General features: G+C 48.4%; 1 protein-coding gene across 1 annotated transcript; it reads right to left on the reverse strand.

The window, feature by feature from the left end:
• Window positions 1–292: 292 nt before the first annotated feature.
• Window positions 293–6,612, reverse strand: LOC119099795 (intestine-specific homeobox-like). The gene is made up of 5 exons (XM_037222875.1): window positions 6,542–6,612; window positions 4,280–4,433; window positions 3,619–3,756; window positions 426–499; window positions 293–311 (listed from the first exon to the last, which is right to left on the reverse strand). The coding sequence occupies exons 1-5, from the start codon at window positions 6,610–6,612 to the stop codon at window positions 293–295; spliced, it is 456 nt and encodes a 151-aa protein (XP_037078770.1).
• Between the last annotated feature and the right edge of the window lie 6,534 nt (window positions 6,613–13,146).

The following is a 13,146-nucleotide window of genomic DNA, read 5'->3' on the forward strand; positions in this document are numbered from 1 at the left end:
CCGTCAAAGCACGTGCTAGAACTTAATTTTATTGACACAGAATCGTAAGTAGTACATGAGTGCTGAAAGTGCAGAACAGGCCTGGTGTCCTAGTTCTCTGTACCACACGCCGTACTCCACTCTAAAAAACGGAATTTACAAAGCTGTTGCTCACGTGGGATGACAATGTCCCGTAGCCATGAATTAGCTTGTAGCGTTGAGCACTCCACAAATGTTCACGATATTGTGTATCAACGTGGAACAAAACATCCGCGACATCGAAACAAAACTGGCGCCGGCCGTTCCGACGTCTTCAGAGCCGCCCCCAGTCCCTGCCGCGGCCCGCCACAGCAGCCGGGCGGGGCGGCGACCGTGGCAGCTCGCCACCCTCGGCCGACAGGGGTCGCTGCCGCCGCCCGTCCGCTCTGGCGCGGAGCAGCCCGTACCCGGCCGGCACGGTCGCCAGCAGCCGCTGTCGCACCTGCTTCCGCCACTTGGCCCGCCGGTTCTGGAACCACACCTGTGAGCCGGGAACCGAGGTCTTGGCAGAGCAGATGTATGGAAATCATTGCGAGATGGTGCGGTCGGCATAAATGGCATCAGACGCGTTGGACATAATTACGCACGTCGGTGCTTCAAAATGTGCAGTAGCATGCTTAGGTCATATATAAAAGCATGCTCTTTAGGCACCTTCATTTCATGTTTTACACGGTTTCGTACAATAGGCTTGGACGACATCGGATTCACGTGACGCGATGAAAATTATGCACTTTCCTGCTCATTTTGATCGTCCACCAACATTCGGTCGGCAAACTATTGGCAGTGGCGTCAGCTGCACCCCTTGTGGTACGCGCGGGATCTTTACAACCTTGGGCAGTCGAAGAGAACGGGGAAAATGCAGTCGCTGTTGACGCAGCTGGATGCAAAATTGCATTTCATGCATCTAGTATAAATTGACCTTTAACTGCACCAAATGCCCAGTTTTAGTTTTGCATCATTTGATGTCAGATATAAGATGGTGTATAAAACACGCTTTAACACGCGCCCGGGTGGCCAGCTACATACCCTTCGCTCGGGTGGTGGGGGTCAATTTGACCTCCTCCCCCCCAAGATCTCGGGAACTAAGAAAGCTGGTGACACCAAATTTCCAGGGTGTGTTGAACTGTACGTGAAATCACTTGGTCAAAGTTTGAGCTCACTAGGGCATGACCTTTGGGTTAAATAAGGTTAAACAAGGTGAAATTCCAGGTTGGTCTCCAAAGTGCCCCCGGAACCTAGATAACTGTTGCCAAGCAAAAGGTCACAAACTCATTTGAGCTCGGTGACCTTGCTTGACCTTTTAGAGGTCATGGTGACCAAAATCATACAAGACTGCCCTGAGTTCTGTATTTGAATTAGCGACAAAGATTACGCTACGCAGTATGTTCCTAAAAATTGTCGACCTGGGTCATGTTAGGTCAATGACCTATTCTGACCTCTAAGAAATCAATCGAGGATGTATGATGCGGTTCCTGCTATCAATAAATTCTAAATGAGCACCGGAAACTACTCCATACAGCAAGCCCTAGAGCAATAAAACAGGTTGGTTTTGACCTTGGTCTGACCTTCATACATGACCTTTAAGTCACCGTAATTTGCTCATTCAATGTTTTTGTTGCCTAATAAGGCATCTCAAATATTTATAGCTCCGTCAAACACTCTTATGTTGCATCAGATTAAACAAATCTCCAGAACACTACTTCGCTGAAACCATGGCCTGACTTTGACCTGCCATAGGGCAGTCATCTTACAAGGTAAATCTAAATGTTTTACACCAACCAAACGATCCGCTATCCAATCGTCAACAGCCATGCAAAATTTGACGCGGCTACGCAGGCGCCGTCTGGAAACCATTCCGGAAAAACCTTCGGGGGGGGCTCAATTTGACCCCCTCACCCGGCGCGTGTCAACATCTAGACTCTAAATGGTTCCATCATTTCTACAATCTTGGCAGTGTTCTACGATGAAAAGCTGAAGCAAACCTTCGGAACATAGCGCCTAACAGCGTATGGCACAAATAGCATTTGTCCAAATTATATTGCTCCCAGCCATGGGTGAACATAGCCACCTAAAAATAGCTAGGTTGCTGGTAAAGTCCATACATAAGAAATGCAGCTTTGCAGTGCATTTACAGTTACACTGCAGCGAAGGTAACGGAAACTAGCTTTTCCGTTATTCTGCTACTTTCTGACAACGTTTAACAACCAAGGCGATCGTTTCCACGCGTTTCCTAGGCTAATTAGATTCCTCTATAGCGATAGTAAAAATTTGGTAGAAGAAAACCACCTCAAGGTGCATGAAAAAGGTACCTTAGATCCTGCTGTGCCCGGGGTAGATTCAAGGGAGGCAAAATGGGCAACTGGCCCTCCAAAAGAAAAATATGATATGTGGCCAAGACCATGTTCTGCCCGCCCAAAGCTTTATGCAACTGTCCACATTATATTTGCTAAGAGTACAACTTTTTCGCTTTTCCGCATTGTTTTGCAAATCGCTGGTTTCTTTCCTTCAACAGTGGTCAATGCTGAACACTGGCCGATGGATAGTGCATGGTGAGTTGGGTAGACAAAACTAAGGAACATGAGAAAACAAACTGTATGTATAAAGGTGTGGTAAATTAGGCTGGTATGTGTATTCTTCTGTAGATCCCAAAGCAATCCACTGAGTTTTCTTCAGAGCTGTTTTTGAAATTATTTCTGGTATCCTAAAAGCAGGCCTTTGAATCATCTAACTTTGAGGCATTCCAGCAAATTTGGCAATCATAGATTAGAGTAGACCATGATTGATCAACGGCTACATAATTCGTGTTTATTGTACGTCTATGGACTTTTATTGAGCACCCCGCTCCAAATAAAATGATATCAGCTACGCACAGCTGCCTTCCTCCTGTAGGTTTCAGACCTGAGGAATAGCGTTGCTCGTATTCCGTCCGTTCAAGTTTGTCATATCTGCGCCATGACTAGCCACACCCAATTGTTTTCAGAAAATGGATTCGCCAATAATGATACAAAGTAGCGTATTTTCCCTTTGGCGGTAGCATTAATCGCTCACAACAAAGCCTTAAAGTTAACGTAACGAAGTGGTAGAGTGACGTACTTAACTGTAACGGAGTGACTGACCACAAAGGTGATGGAACTTACTCGCTCTATTGCGATGTTTACTAGTAATTTGCTACTCAAAAATGTTGTCGGGCTCCTTAACGGAGCAACGGAGTACCGTACCGCGCCCAACTGTGCCTCCAATCAGTGAAATGTGTTGTTGCGAAACAACACATATTCTTGCGGCTGGCGTGACGGGACACAATTTGTGTCAGCCTTAAAGAAAAACACATCAAACCTACCGGTATATTAAGTAGAAACAAGCCCTCACAAAATCAAAAGTTCTGTCAACGTCATCCTCAAAATAACTAGCTTTGTAGAACCAAAAGCCATGTATAAAATGTTGTCTTGTTTGGTCGGGCCAATATTGCATTTTTGCTTTGAAACGCGGACGAAAGGCTTGTCTTTTGCGACACATAAAAGCGTGTTTCAATTCAGCACTTCAAGATAATAAGGAGCAATTCGCGACGTTTGATTCCGCCAGCCGGCGTGATCAGTGGCGTACCTGTACCCTGGCCTCCGGCAGGCGTGTGCGGCGCGCCAGCTCGTCCCGCAGCCTCAGGTCCGGGTACTGCGTGACACGGCCGAACACTAGCTCCAGCTGCCGCAGCTGGGCCTCGCTGAACGTGGTGCGAGACCGCCTCTGGCGCCCAGGGCAGGTCAGGTCAGGGCCTCCAACAAGCTCCAACTGCCGCAGCTGGGCCTCGCTGAACGTGGTCCAACACCGCCCCTGGCGCCCAGGGCAGGGCAGGTTAGAGCCTCCTACAAGCTCCAGCTGCCGCAGCCGGGTCTCGCTGAACGTGGTGTGGCGCTATAACGCAACCACTATTCATGGGTCCAGCATTTTCCCCGTGACGCGTGGAAAGAGTCGACTTCGAATTTAGCCTCTTATCTTTTGGGTGGTTCCTCCTCGCATAGACATCCCCATACAATGACTCATTTGCGATTGCATCATAGGACCCAGGGCCAGGCATCACGATGTTATGCTTATTTCAAGGCGGACCCTGTGAAGCCACTGAAACCATGCAGAGCAATACTGTTGGTTATTCAATATCCAATCGCAACCGTCGCTGCTATGTTCCTCTGCATGCAAGCCTTGAAAGCTCACGGTGATCACCGTCATATAATATCAACATAATTTGTAAAGAAACAACAGAGCTGCTTACCTGCCGTCTCCACTCCATGACGTAGTCCTCCAGAAAGCAGCCGGGCCCCACCAGCTCCCTAGAGACATGGCGGAAGCAGTCGGCCGCTGGCACCGACACTGCTTCGGCCCAGGCCAGAGCGCGCGCTGACCGCCGCAGCGCGTCCTCAGCCTGCCTGTGGGCCAGCTGACCGGTGGCCGCTGGCGGTCTCCGTCGCTGCACCTCCGCGGCTGACCTCGCAGCCGAACCGGACTCGCTGCGAGCTGGCGGCAGCCCCGCGCTGTCCCACCACGGCTCCGGCACTGCGGGTGAGGTGGCCCGCCTGCAGCCTGCCACATCGACGCCGGCGGCGACGCCGCTGTGGTCAGGGGGCGGGGCTGCCGATTGACCTCTGAGGTCACCCTGCGGCGGCGGCCCGGCCGGCAGCGAGGCGCCGCCGTCCGCTCTGCCGACGCCACACCAGTGCCGTGCCATCATCGGCGCCACCAGCGGCCCCGGCGCGACAGCCTGCTCCAGAGGCGCGTGCCACGTGTGTCCCGGAACGTGGTAAGCGTGCGCCCCGTTTTATTGGCGCCCGTCGGCGTCTGCGTGTGGGGCGAGAGATGGTCGGCCGCTGATGATCTACAGGGCTATGTAGCGCTTGTAGCAAGTGCTGGCTCTCGAATTCTTCAGGACAGGAGTGGCCAGATTGCAGTTGTAAAAATCCTGCACGCATTTTATCCATCACATAATGTCCAGTTTCTAGAGACAAAATAAGTCGTTATCGGAAACCTTTATAAAGGATGTCAGCGCAAACGCGGCTGCCCCGATATCTCAATGGTAATTTTCTTTTACCGGAATACATCAGCCGTCATTAAACTATACCGTCTGACCCCCCCCCCCCCCCCCACCCCGAATTCATCCCATGTAAATGGTTCGATGTGGAGACCGATGGACGGGACAACAGGACATGAGCCATGCGCACACTCAGACAACGCTAGCCTTTCCGTTAACACATGCTCAGGGGGTCAAATTGGCTCCCCGAAGATTTTTGCAAAATTGCTTCCGGCGCGGTGTAGCCGCGCCAAATTTTGTATAACTGTAGAAAATTCAACGGCAGATCGTTTAGCATAAAAAATTTAGATGTGTCTTGTAAGGTCGCTGACCTATGGCAGGTCACAGTCAGGCCATGGTTTTAGCGAAGGCAATTTCCTACGGAATCCTTCAATCTGATCCAACAACGGAGTGTTTGACGAAGCCATACATATCTGAGATGCTTTCTTATGCGACACAACAGTTGAATGAGCAAATTGCATTGACCTAAGGTCAGGTATGAAGGCTACACCAAGGTTAACACCAACCTGTTTTATTGCGATAGAGCTTGCTGCATGGATAGTTTCTGGTGCCCATTTCGAGTTTATTGAAAGCAGGAACCGCATTATACATCTTCTGTGGACTTCTTAGAGGCCAGAATAGGTTCTTGACCTAAAAAACCTAGGTCAACATTTTGCTTTTGGCAACATACTGCGTAGCGTAATCTTTGTCGCCTAGACACATGCAAAACTCAAGGCGCTCTTGTATAATTTTGGTCGACTTGACCTTCAAAAGGTCAAAGGTCACTGAACTTAAATGAGAATGTGACATTTTGCTTAGAAACGGTTATATACGTTCTGGGGACACTTTGGAGACCCACCTGAAACTTGACTTTGTGTGACCTTTTTTAACCCGGAGGTCATTGTCTAAGAACCTGAAACTTTGACCTAAGTGAGTTCACGTACAGGTCAACACACCCTGTAAATTTTGTGTCTCTAGCTTTCTTAGTTCCTGAGATCTCAGGGGGTCAAATTGACCCCCACCCCACCCGAGCGAAGGGCATCTAGCCGGCCACCCGGGCGTGTGTTAACAAAGCTATAAAAAAGAACGTACCAACCCACACTAGACGACTGCAGGCCGAGTACATCCAAATGTTCGCAATCGGCCTGATAACACCATTCCAACGATGGTCCTATGATCATGTCATAAAATTGCCCTAAGAAAGAAAGTCAGTTATTTAATTTGCCATCTTTTTAGGGCTCGGCCTCTACACAACTTTTAGAGTCTTGTAAAGGTTGCAAATCAGAATTCATGTATTTTGTATTCTTTCTTAACATGGCATGGACGCATATGCCGTAATCTTCGGCACCTTCATTTTAATTATTCTAATATACGATATACAACTTACGAATGCTTGCTTCCTTTCACGGACATGTCATAATGAGCACAATACGATTCTGTTTGTTGTGACCTTTCGCGCGTATTGTTCACCTTTCGCTGGTGTAACTTTTGCTGGTGGCCGTGGGTGAGAGAAGGAACCGCAATTGGAAGCTGGTTGACATGATTTTGCCCGCAAAAAATGTATGATAAAATCCGTATGGCAAGTAGCCATGTGTGACAGCCCGCCGACTAACCGTGAGGGGAAGATTGGCTAAATTCGGCATCACTATGGTGTCACACATGGCCTCAAATATCCGCCATCACACATCGGAGCTATGTGTAGCGTAAGATGTGGTATCAGCCCAGAGCAGCCTCGTGAAGACCGCCAGCGTAACCCTGCACCAGTCGACGACCATTCGAGTGTTGACGCGGCAAGGCGTCAGACTAGAGCTATGACACTAAGACGTTAAGACTAGGACTGTGGCTAAGTTCAGATTACATGAGGCCAGGTTATGTGTGATACCATGTCACAATGATTTGCTATTGACAGTCCCTTACTCCGATAATCTGACATGAGCTTATCTTCGTGTTTGCTATGTTACTATGTGCGTATCATGTTATCTTGGCAAGAAGATAAATTGTCATGAGCCTCCAACTGTTCTATATGGTCCCTTGAAAGGCCAAAGGAGCTGGCCTAACAACTTTGCAACTTCGATACCGACTCAAATTCAGTCTCAAGTGCTCAAAGTCCGTCTCCAAGAGCAAGAAGTCAGACCCGAACTCGTACTCGAATTCAAAAGACTCGGATTAAAACTAAGAGCTATGAACCGTGAAAAAAAAATGTTGGAATCTGGCTGAGACGGACGTAGTGTTAACAGGAGTATACTCGGATCTCGTACTCAGGCTCAAGATAACAGGATTTTAGTATGGGCGCGAACCGGTCTCAAGGACTCGGACCAAGAGACCGAGACTCGACAGCTTCTTGACTTCTGAAACAGCTCTTCACCACGAGGAAAGGACATCATCCAGGCTGTTACGTTGACTGGACCGTCCTAGGTATCCTAAAATTAGCGCATTCGTAGTCCTTATCCAATGACCACTCTGAATTTCGATATATTCTGTGTGTGTGTAACACAACGCTCGTTGAGGACATTGCGCCGCGTCGCGTTAGATCGCGTTGTTAGCAATCGGTTGACGTTAAATTGCCACTGTGCCCGATGCATCCATTGCCAAGCATGGGAGCATGGTTTCGTCCCCCACTGAGTTTACAACGTCCATTATGTATTTTGAGCGGTAAACAAAAAATTCGGTATCATTGCTTTTCGGCATATTCGGCTTTCCAGCATTATTACATTCCACCGATAAGTTCATAAAGCTCGAAACACTTGCGCATCTCATTGACTAAGAATCCCAATATTGTGGGATCGATGAACTGTGCTTAACTCACAACCGTTTCGGGGCACTCTTGATTTTCCAAGAGATCTTTGAGCTATTCCAAACCCTTCTCGACTTCCTGCTTACAGTCGTTTGGGGCTTTTTGTTATGTCTAATGTATGTAATGGTTTTAATGATCCAGTAAATATTGCCAGTTTGCAGAATAGATTCAGGCCGTCAAGTCTCATCTTCTTTCACATGGCTTTGTTATTCTCTTGGTCTTCCTGGAGATGACTTTACTGTTGTCATGTCTATTAGTTGTGCGCGCACCTCCTGTCGTTAGAGGCACTTGAACATCTCAGAGGGCTCCGAGTCTCGGGCATATCTGGATCAGCCTTGGTGGACTGCATGCATTTCGCAAAACATCACGGCACTGGTCATTCCGGCGTTGTTCAATTTTACTAAGGGTCCTTTGCATTTGATTTCACTGAAATGTCTTCACCTAATGGTTCCCGTTATATTTAATGGCTTCCCATAGACACAAAGCTGAATAAAGACTCACAAAGCAAGTAAGGCTGCGACAAGTGATGGGGAGGGGAGGGTGTCTTAGATGCTTCTTTAAAGGGCGCGTTCGGCATTTAAAAATATCGGAGCAAGCAGCATATGTAATGAAATAATCTCACTCATAGATATGCCTGTACTTTAAATGAAGGCTGCTCTAGGCAACAATTTCTCCGCTTAGTAAGTAAAGATATAATCATCAACGCGACATTGTTTGATTACGTCATCACACCTTGCACAGCATTCATTGAAAGCCAGCTGGCAGCCGTTAGATCTGGAAATCGTGCTAACAAGCACCAGATACGATGTTATTTTTCTTGGCCTAGATTGCCACATGACTAAGAAATGAAAAAATGAATAGGCTATTATGGCGCCATGGATGCCTGGGTGACTTTGAAATAGTCTCCCCGAAATATTCTGAATATCTTCGAGGGTGTTCTTGAGAAGGGCGGGGCTGTGAACACTATTGCAGCTCAAAACCCCGTGCTAATGTGGAAGGCTCCCTTTAACGGAATGCCTTATGAGTGGTATTGAAGTTCACCGTTATTTAGAGGACTCGCCCCCCCATCCCGCCTTGCACAGCGGCGTCGTCCCTTTGTTGAGGGCACACCACGGAATTCCGTGCACTGCGGTTACAAAAAAGAAGTGGCAAAATACGCACAATTACTCGAGGTTACAGGAAAACCTGGCTGGTCAAGGAGGAATAATATGACAATTAAGCCAGTGGTCTGTGCATTCTGCTCCACTTTGTCACGTACAGAGACTACAGGTGGTCGCAAGAACTGTCTGTCACTGTCTGTCATAAACCATCCATGCTATCATCAAACCAAACAATAGAGGGAGGTGGAGAAATGGACAAAATGACCGGAATCAGGAGATATACAATACTCGTCTTCTCATCCGTGGTCAGAGCGCGGTGCTTCCGAATCCGCCATTTCATGGATGACTCCAGCGTTCGCTCCGACGAAGCTGGCAAAAGCTTTTGTGATTACGTCGGGGCTTTGATGAGGGATACGGGTTAATCAGCTGAAATCCGGCTGCAAAGCGAGGCGAAATCACACTGATTAGATGTCGCTGTGCTGTGTTTCATTACGCTGTGTATGGGCAATGCGACAAAACAGGATCAACATTCATTAGACTCGAGCAGAAGGCTCAATGCCTCGCAAGGAATCTGATTTGGCTGACTTCATCAGGCGGCAAAGAGGGGAGGGCATAGGCAGACTAAATCAACTATAACTTTCAATGCTGTTTGCAAAGACCACCCCGCCATAACAGTCGAATCTCGTCAGCGGTGACATTCGGTGAAACCATTTCCCCAGCCTAGAAGACACGTGTGGGTGGGCGAGAGCCGTCCGAGTCGCTGAGTACCGCCGGACGCTGTTCGCCTCAGACTGGCCCAGTACGCCACTCCGCCCGAGCAGCGTTGGGTCGACTACATGGCGGTGACTTACCCCTACTCTTTCTAGTGGCGACCAAGCAATGAGCCCTTCTGAGTGCCCCGCGGCTCACCAGATCCTCAGGCCCGATTTGGATGCATTCACCTTAAGAGTAAGTTTGATCACAATTAAAAGCTTTCTGGTGGTTGGTGAAAACTAGACAGGCATGCCAGGTGTGAAGGAAAACTTACATGTGGGAAGATATTTCGACACGTTGAAAGCGCGTCAAATGCTGAAAACTTCAATTTGCCGTCATTTGAATGACGCCGTAGGAAGCGTTTCACCAATTTCACAAAAACAAACACTCATCGGCTCCATCCGGCTGTCAGGTTTCCAAACAAAAGATGACAATTTCGTTCGGCATCACTTGAGGTGCGAAGGCGCGCGATTTTTAGCTAAATCAGGCGTCGTCCAGAACGCATTGGTTTCACATCAGTGTTAAAACAGAAGTTCGTAATGACTAGAGTGCTACATTGCTTCTATTGTTTATGCTTATACTCAACATCAGTGCGTCGACAAAACTCATACTTATACAGGATGGCAGCCAATCCTCGGGCAAGCAACCGAAGACAACCCAAATTTACACAAGAAGGGGCTACCGAAGAAGTATGGGGGGTCACGGCTTACGGGCCTCTGACTTTCTACATAACTTTGCGGCTTCTCTTCGGCTCGTTCAGCCAGGCGCTCTGTCGCGCAGTTCCTGCCACTGATGATGGCTCGAAAGTGGCAGGCCCCTCTTGTATAATTTTGGGTTGCTTGCGGGCTGCCTGCCCGAACATTGGCTGCCACCATGTAGCGCACCTGATGTCTTCCCGTACAGCTTTCTCTGGACATCTTGTTGCCGAGATTGTTGAACTTCGTCTACTTGAAGAAGCTTGATCTGTCTCCATGCTCTCATCGAGTGAGTTGCCTCTAATTTCTGCGAAAGTTTGTTCACTGTATTGCTTTGTATCAATGATAGCTAGTCTGGAGGAACAGGGAGCGCCAAGGGGGCCATGCCTGGGGCCCCCATGTTTCAAAGTGGGGGGGGGGGGGGGCAGCGATGTCCAAGAGAATGTTCCACATTTGAAAAAGCAAGCATCAGATACGTTGAAAAGCTCACTTATCAATATGCGTATACTTTTAGGTGGCAAGGACTGCGCCAGGCAACAAAATTTCTCTATTCAGTAAATACACTCGTTATACGTCTATTGCTTGCCATATAGGTCATTGCTTGCTGGCGTCATGAAACGTTTTTATAAAGTTTACGTGCTACCAACTAGCTGTGCGAAATTGCCTTGCTAGCACTCACTTGCAGTACTGTATCTCCCGAGACGTGGCCGCAGCGGTGCTAGAAGTGTGTGCAAAGCCGACTATCGTATGTGCTCGTGTCTTGGCCCTTTTTCGTGATATTCTTGCATATCCATCCGATAGTTTAAGATGGTTCCTTGCATTGGCATGCTCGGCCATGGTGCTTTTCTAAATGTATTCGATACAAGTCTTGTTTCCGTAATAACTAGCAGCCATGTGCAGCCTCTTATATTATGTAGAACAAAACGAGATCCGTACTTGAAGCCTCCGACCCTGCTATCCTCTGTCTGATTTTATCCTGCATCCTCTCAACGCGCCGCTTGTCCGGAGCAGGCCGCGCGCGCCAACCATGAGTGGGCCGGGAGGCTCCCTTGGAGGGGGACCCCGGCCGGGCGCCCAGCGTATACCCCGCAGAGGGATCCCTATACCAGCCAAAGCTCGACGGCTGGTCCCCCCCCCCCCCCCCCCCAGGTGCACGCAGTCCCATCCCTCCGTTATCCGGTCTCTCTCATCCCATAGCCCTAAAATGATCATTACTGGTCAAAAGAGCCCTTATCCAAATAACCAAATAACCAAATCGTGATTGAAATGTGCACAGTTTGATTTGCTTGCTCAACATTTGCTTGCTCAACTCAATTTGCTCAACATTGATTGATAGCCAGTTAACGCCCACTATTTCTGGAACTTTGCTCTCGAACGCCAGATCTGAACGGTTGGACGATTGTATTCCCTTTTGGCCCTGAACGCCGCATGGTCTGCATGGGAAGGCAGAATTTAAACAGCGTAGCTATGTCTCTATGTATGACCGAATAACCTTGAAATAGCCTGCACGAAATAGTCTGCACATCTTTGTAGGCGTGTAGCTCAGAAACGATAGGGTTTCAGGCATAGGCGAAGGAACGTTTCAAAAAGTGGGAGGTGGGGCAGGCTTAGGGCACACTTGGGAAACTTTAAGCGGAAGCAAGCCGGTGACCGGAGAGCGGGGAGCGTAGATATTTTCCGCAGCTAATTCACATAACGCTTTTTGGAAATAACCAAATGTCGTGGCTGCTTTGCTAGATGTACATCAACAGCTGTTTCCCATTTGTGCTCAGTCTTGCCTTTACGACTCGTCTCAGACATCCGACAAATCAGACTTTACAGCTTCCTAAGATCATTCGTCCATTTCAACATTGTTCCCCCTGGGGAGGTGAAATTCCTCGAGCGGAAGGACATTTTGGGTCATTGCGAATGCATCTGTCTGCATAGGGTAGATGTCAAAACACGAACTTGGCACAGGCTGGTTAGAATTTCTAATTCGAATCAACGACCCATAGTGCGGCAGCTTTCATGCATCTAGAATTCGTCGGCTACTTTTCAAAAGATCAGATCTGTCTCATCATTAAGGCGGAAAATGCGCCAGCGTCAAATACGAGCTACGAAAAACAATGTGAAAAACATAAAACCAGAACTAAGGCCTGCTCAAGTCCACCGTCGGCGGCCACGGCTCTGGCCCGACGGTCTCTCGCATGACCGGCTGCCAATGATCACATGACCACTTTACTGCACGTTGATGGATCAGCACCACTACTCATTGGTGTGTAACGCAGGGATATAGTTTCCTTTTCAATTGGGGTTGGCGGATGAGCAAGCTCCAAGTATGTCCATATGCGTAGCACACCTAGTTTTCTAGAACTGCGCACGTTAAGATGGGTTCCCGTACAAGCAAATGGCGCACGCAAGAATCTTCAAATTTAATGGCCCGAATGCGAGGGTTTTTAGGAGGGGCTCCAACCCTTAGGAGAGCCCCAAAAAATGTTGCACGTCCCTTCCACCCACCCCCGCCCCCGCTCCCTCTGTTGACAAAAACCTGGATCCGCCACTGACGTCGTTTAACAATTACCTCCGGGTATATCAAAGGTCGATAACTCATATTTAAATATATTGAACTCAAAATGCCGATATGCATGACATGAAGACGTTTGCTTGCGTCATTCCGAGGCATCTGCCAATTGAGTTTACAAGTTCCCTAGCATTTTATCCCAGAATCAGCGCTTGATCCAACTTTCTTCTTTC

The sequence above is a fragment of the Pollicipes pollicipes genome, unplaced genomic scaffold (genome assembly GCF_011947565.3).
Source record: "Pollicipes pollicipes isolate AB1234 unplaced genomic scaffold, Ppol_2.1 Scaffold_4881;HRSCAF=5763_pilon_pilon_pilon, whole genome shotgun sequence".
Taxonomy (NCBI): Eukaryota; Metazoa; Arthropoda; class Thecostraca; order Pollicipedomorpha; family Pollicipedidae; genus Pollicipes; species Pollicipes pollicipes.

What these genes read in the sequence shown, in the direction of transcription:
- LOC119099795 (XM_037222875.1), bottom strand. Translation starts at nt 6,612, where the DNA reads ATGTCAACCAGCTTCCAATTGCGGTTCCTTCTCTCACCCACGGCCACC. An exon ending in AAAAGTTACACCAGCGAAAG is followed by an intron (nt 4,434 to 6,541) that starts GTGAACAATACG and finishes GCTGGCCCACAG; the next exon opens with GCAGGCTGAGGACGCGCTGC. An exon ending in TGCCGGAGGCCAGGGTACAG is followed by an intron (nt 500 to 3,618) that starts GTACGCCACTGA and finishes CCCGGCTCACAG; the next exon opens with GTGTGGTTCCAGAACCGGCG.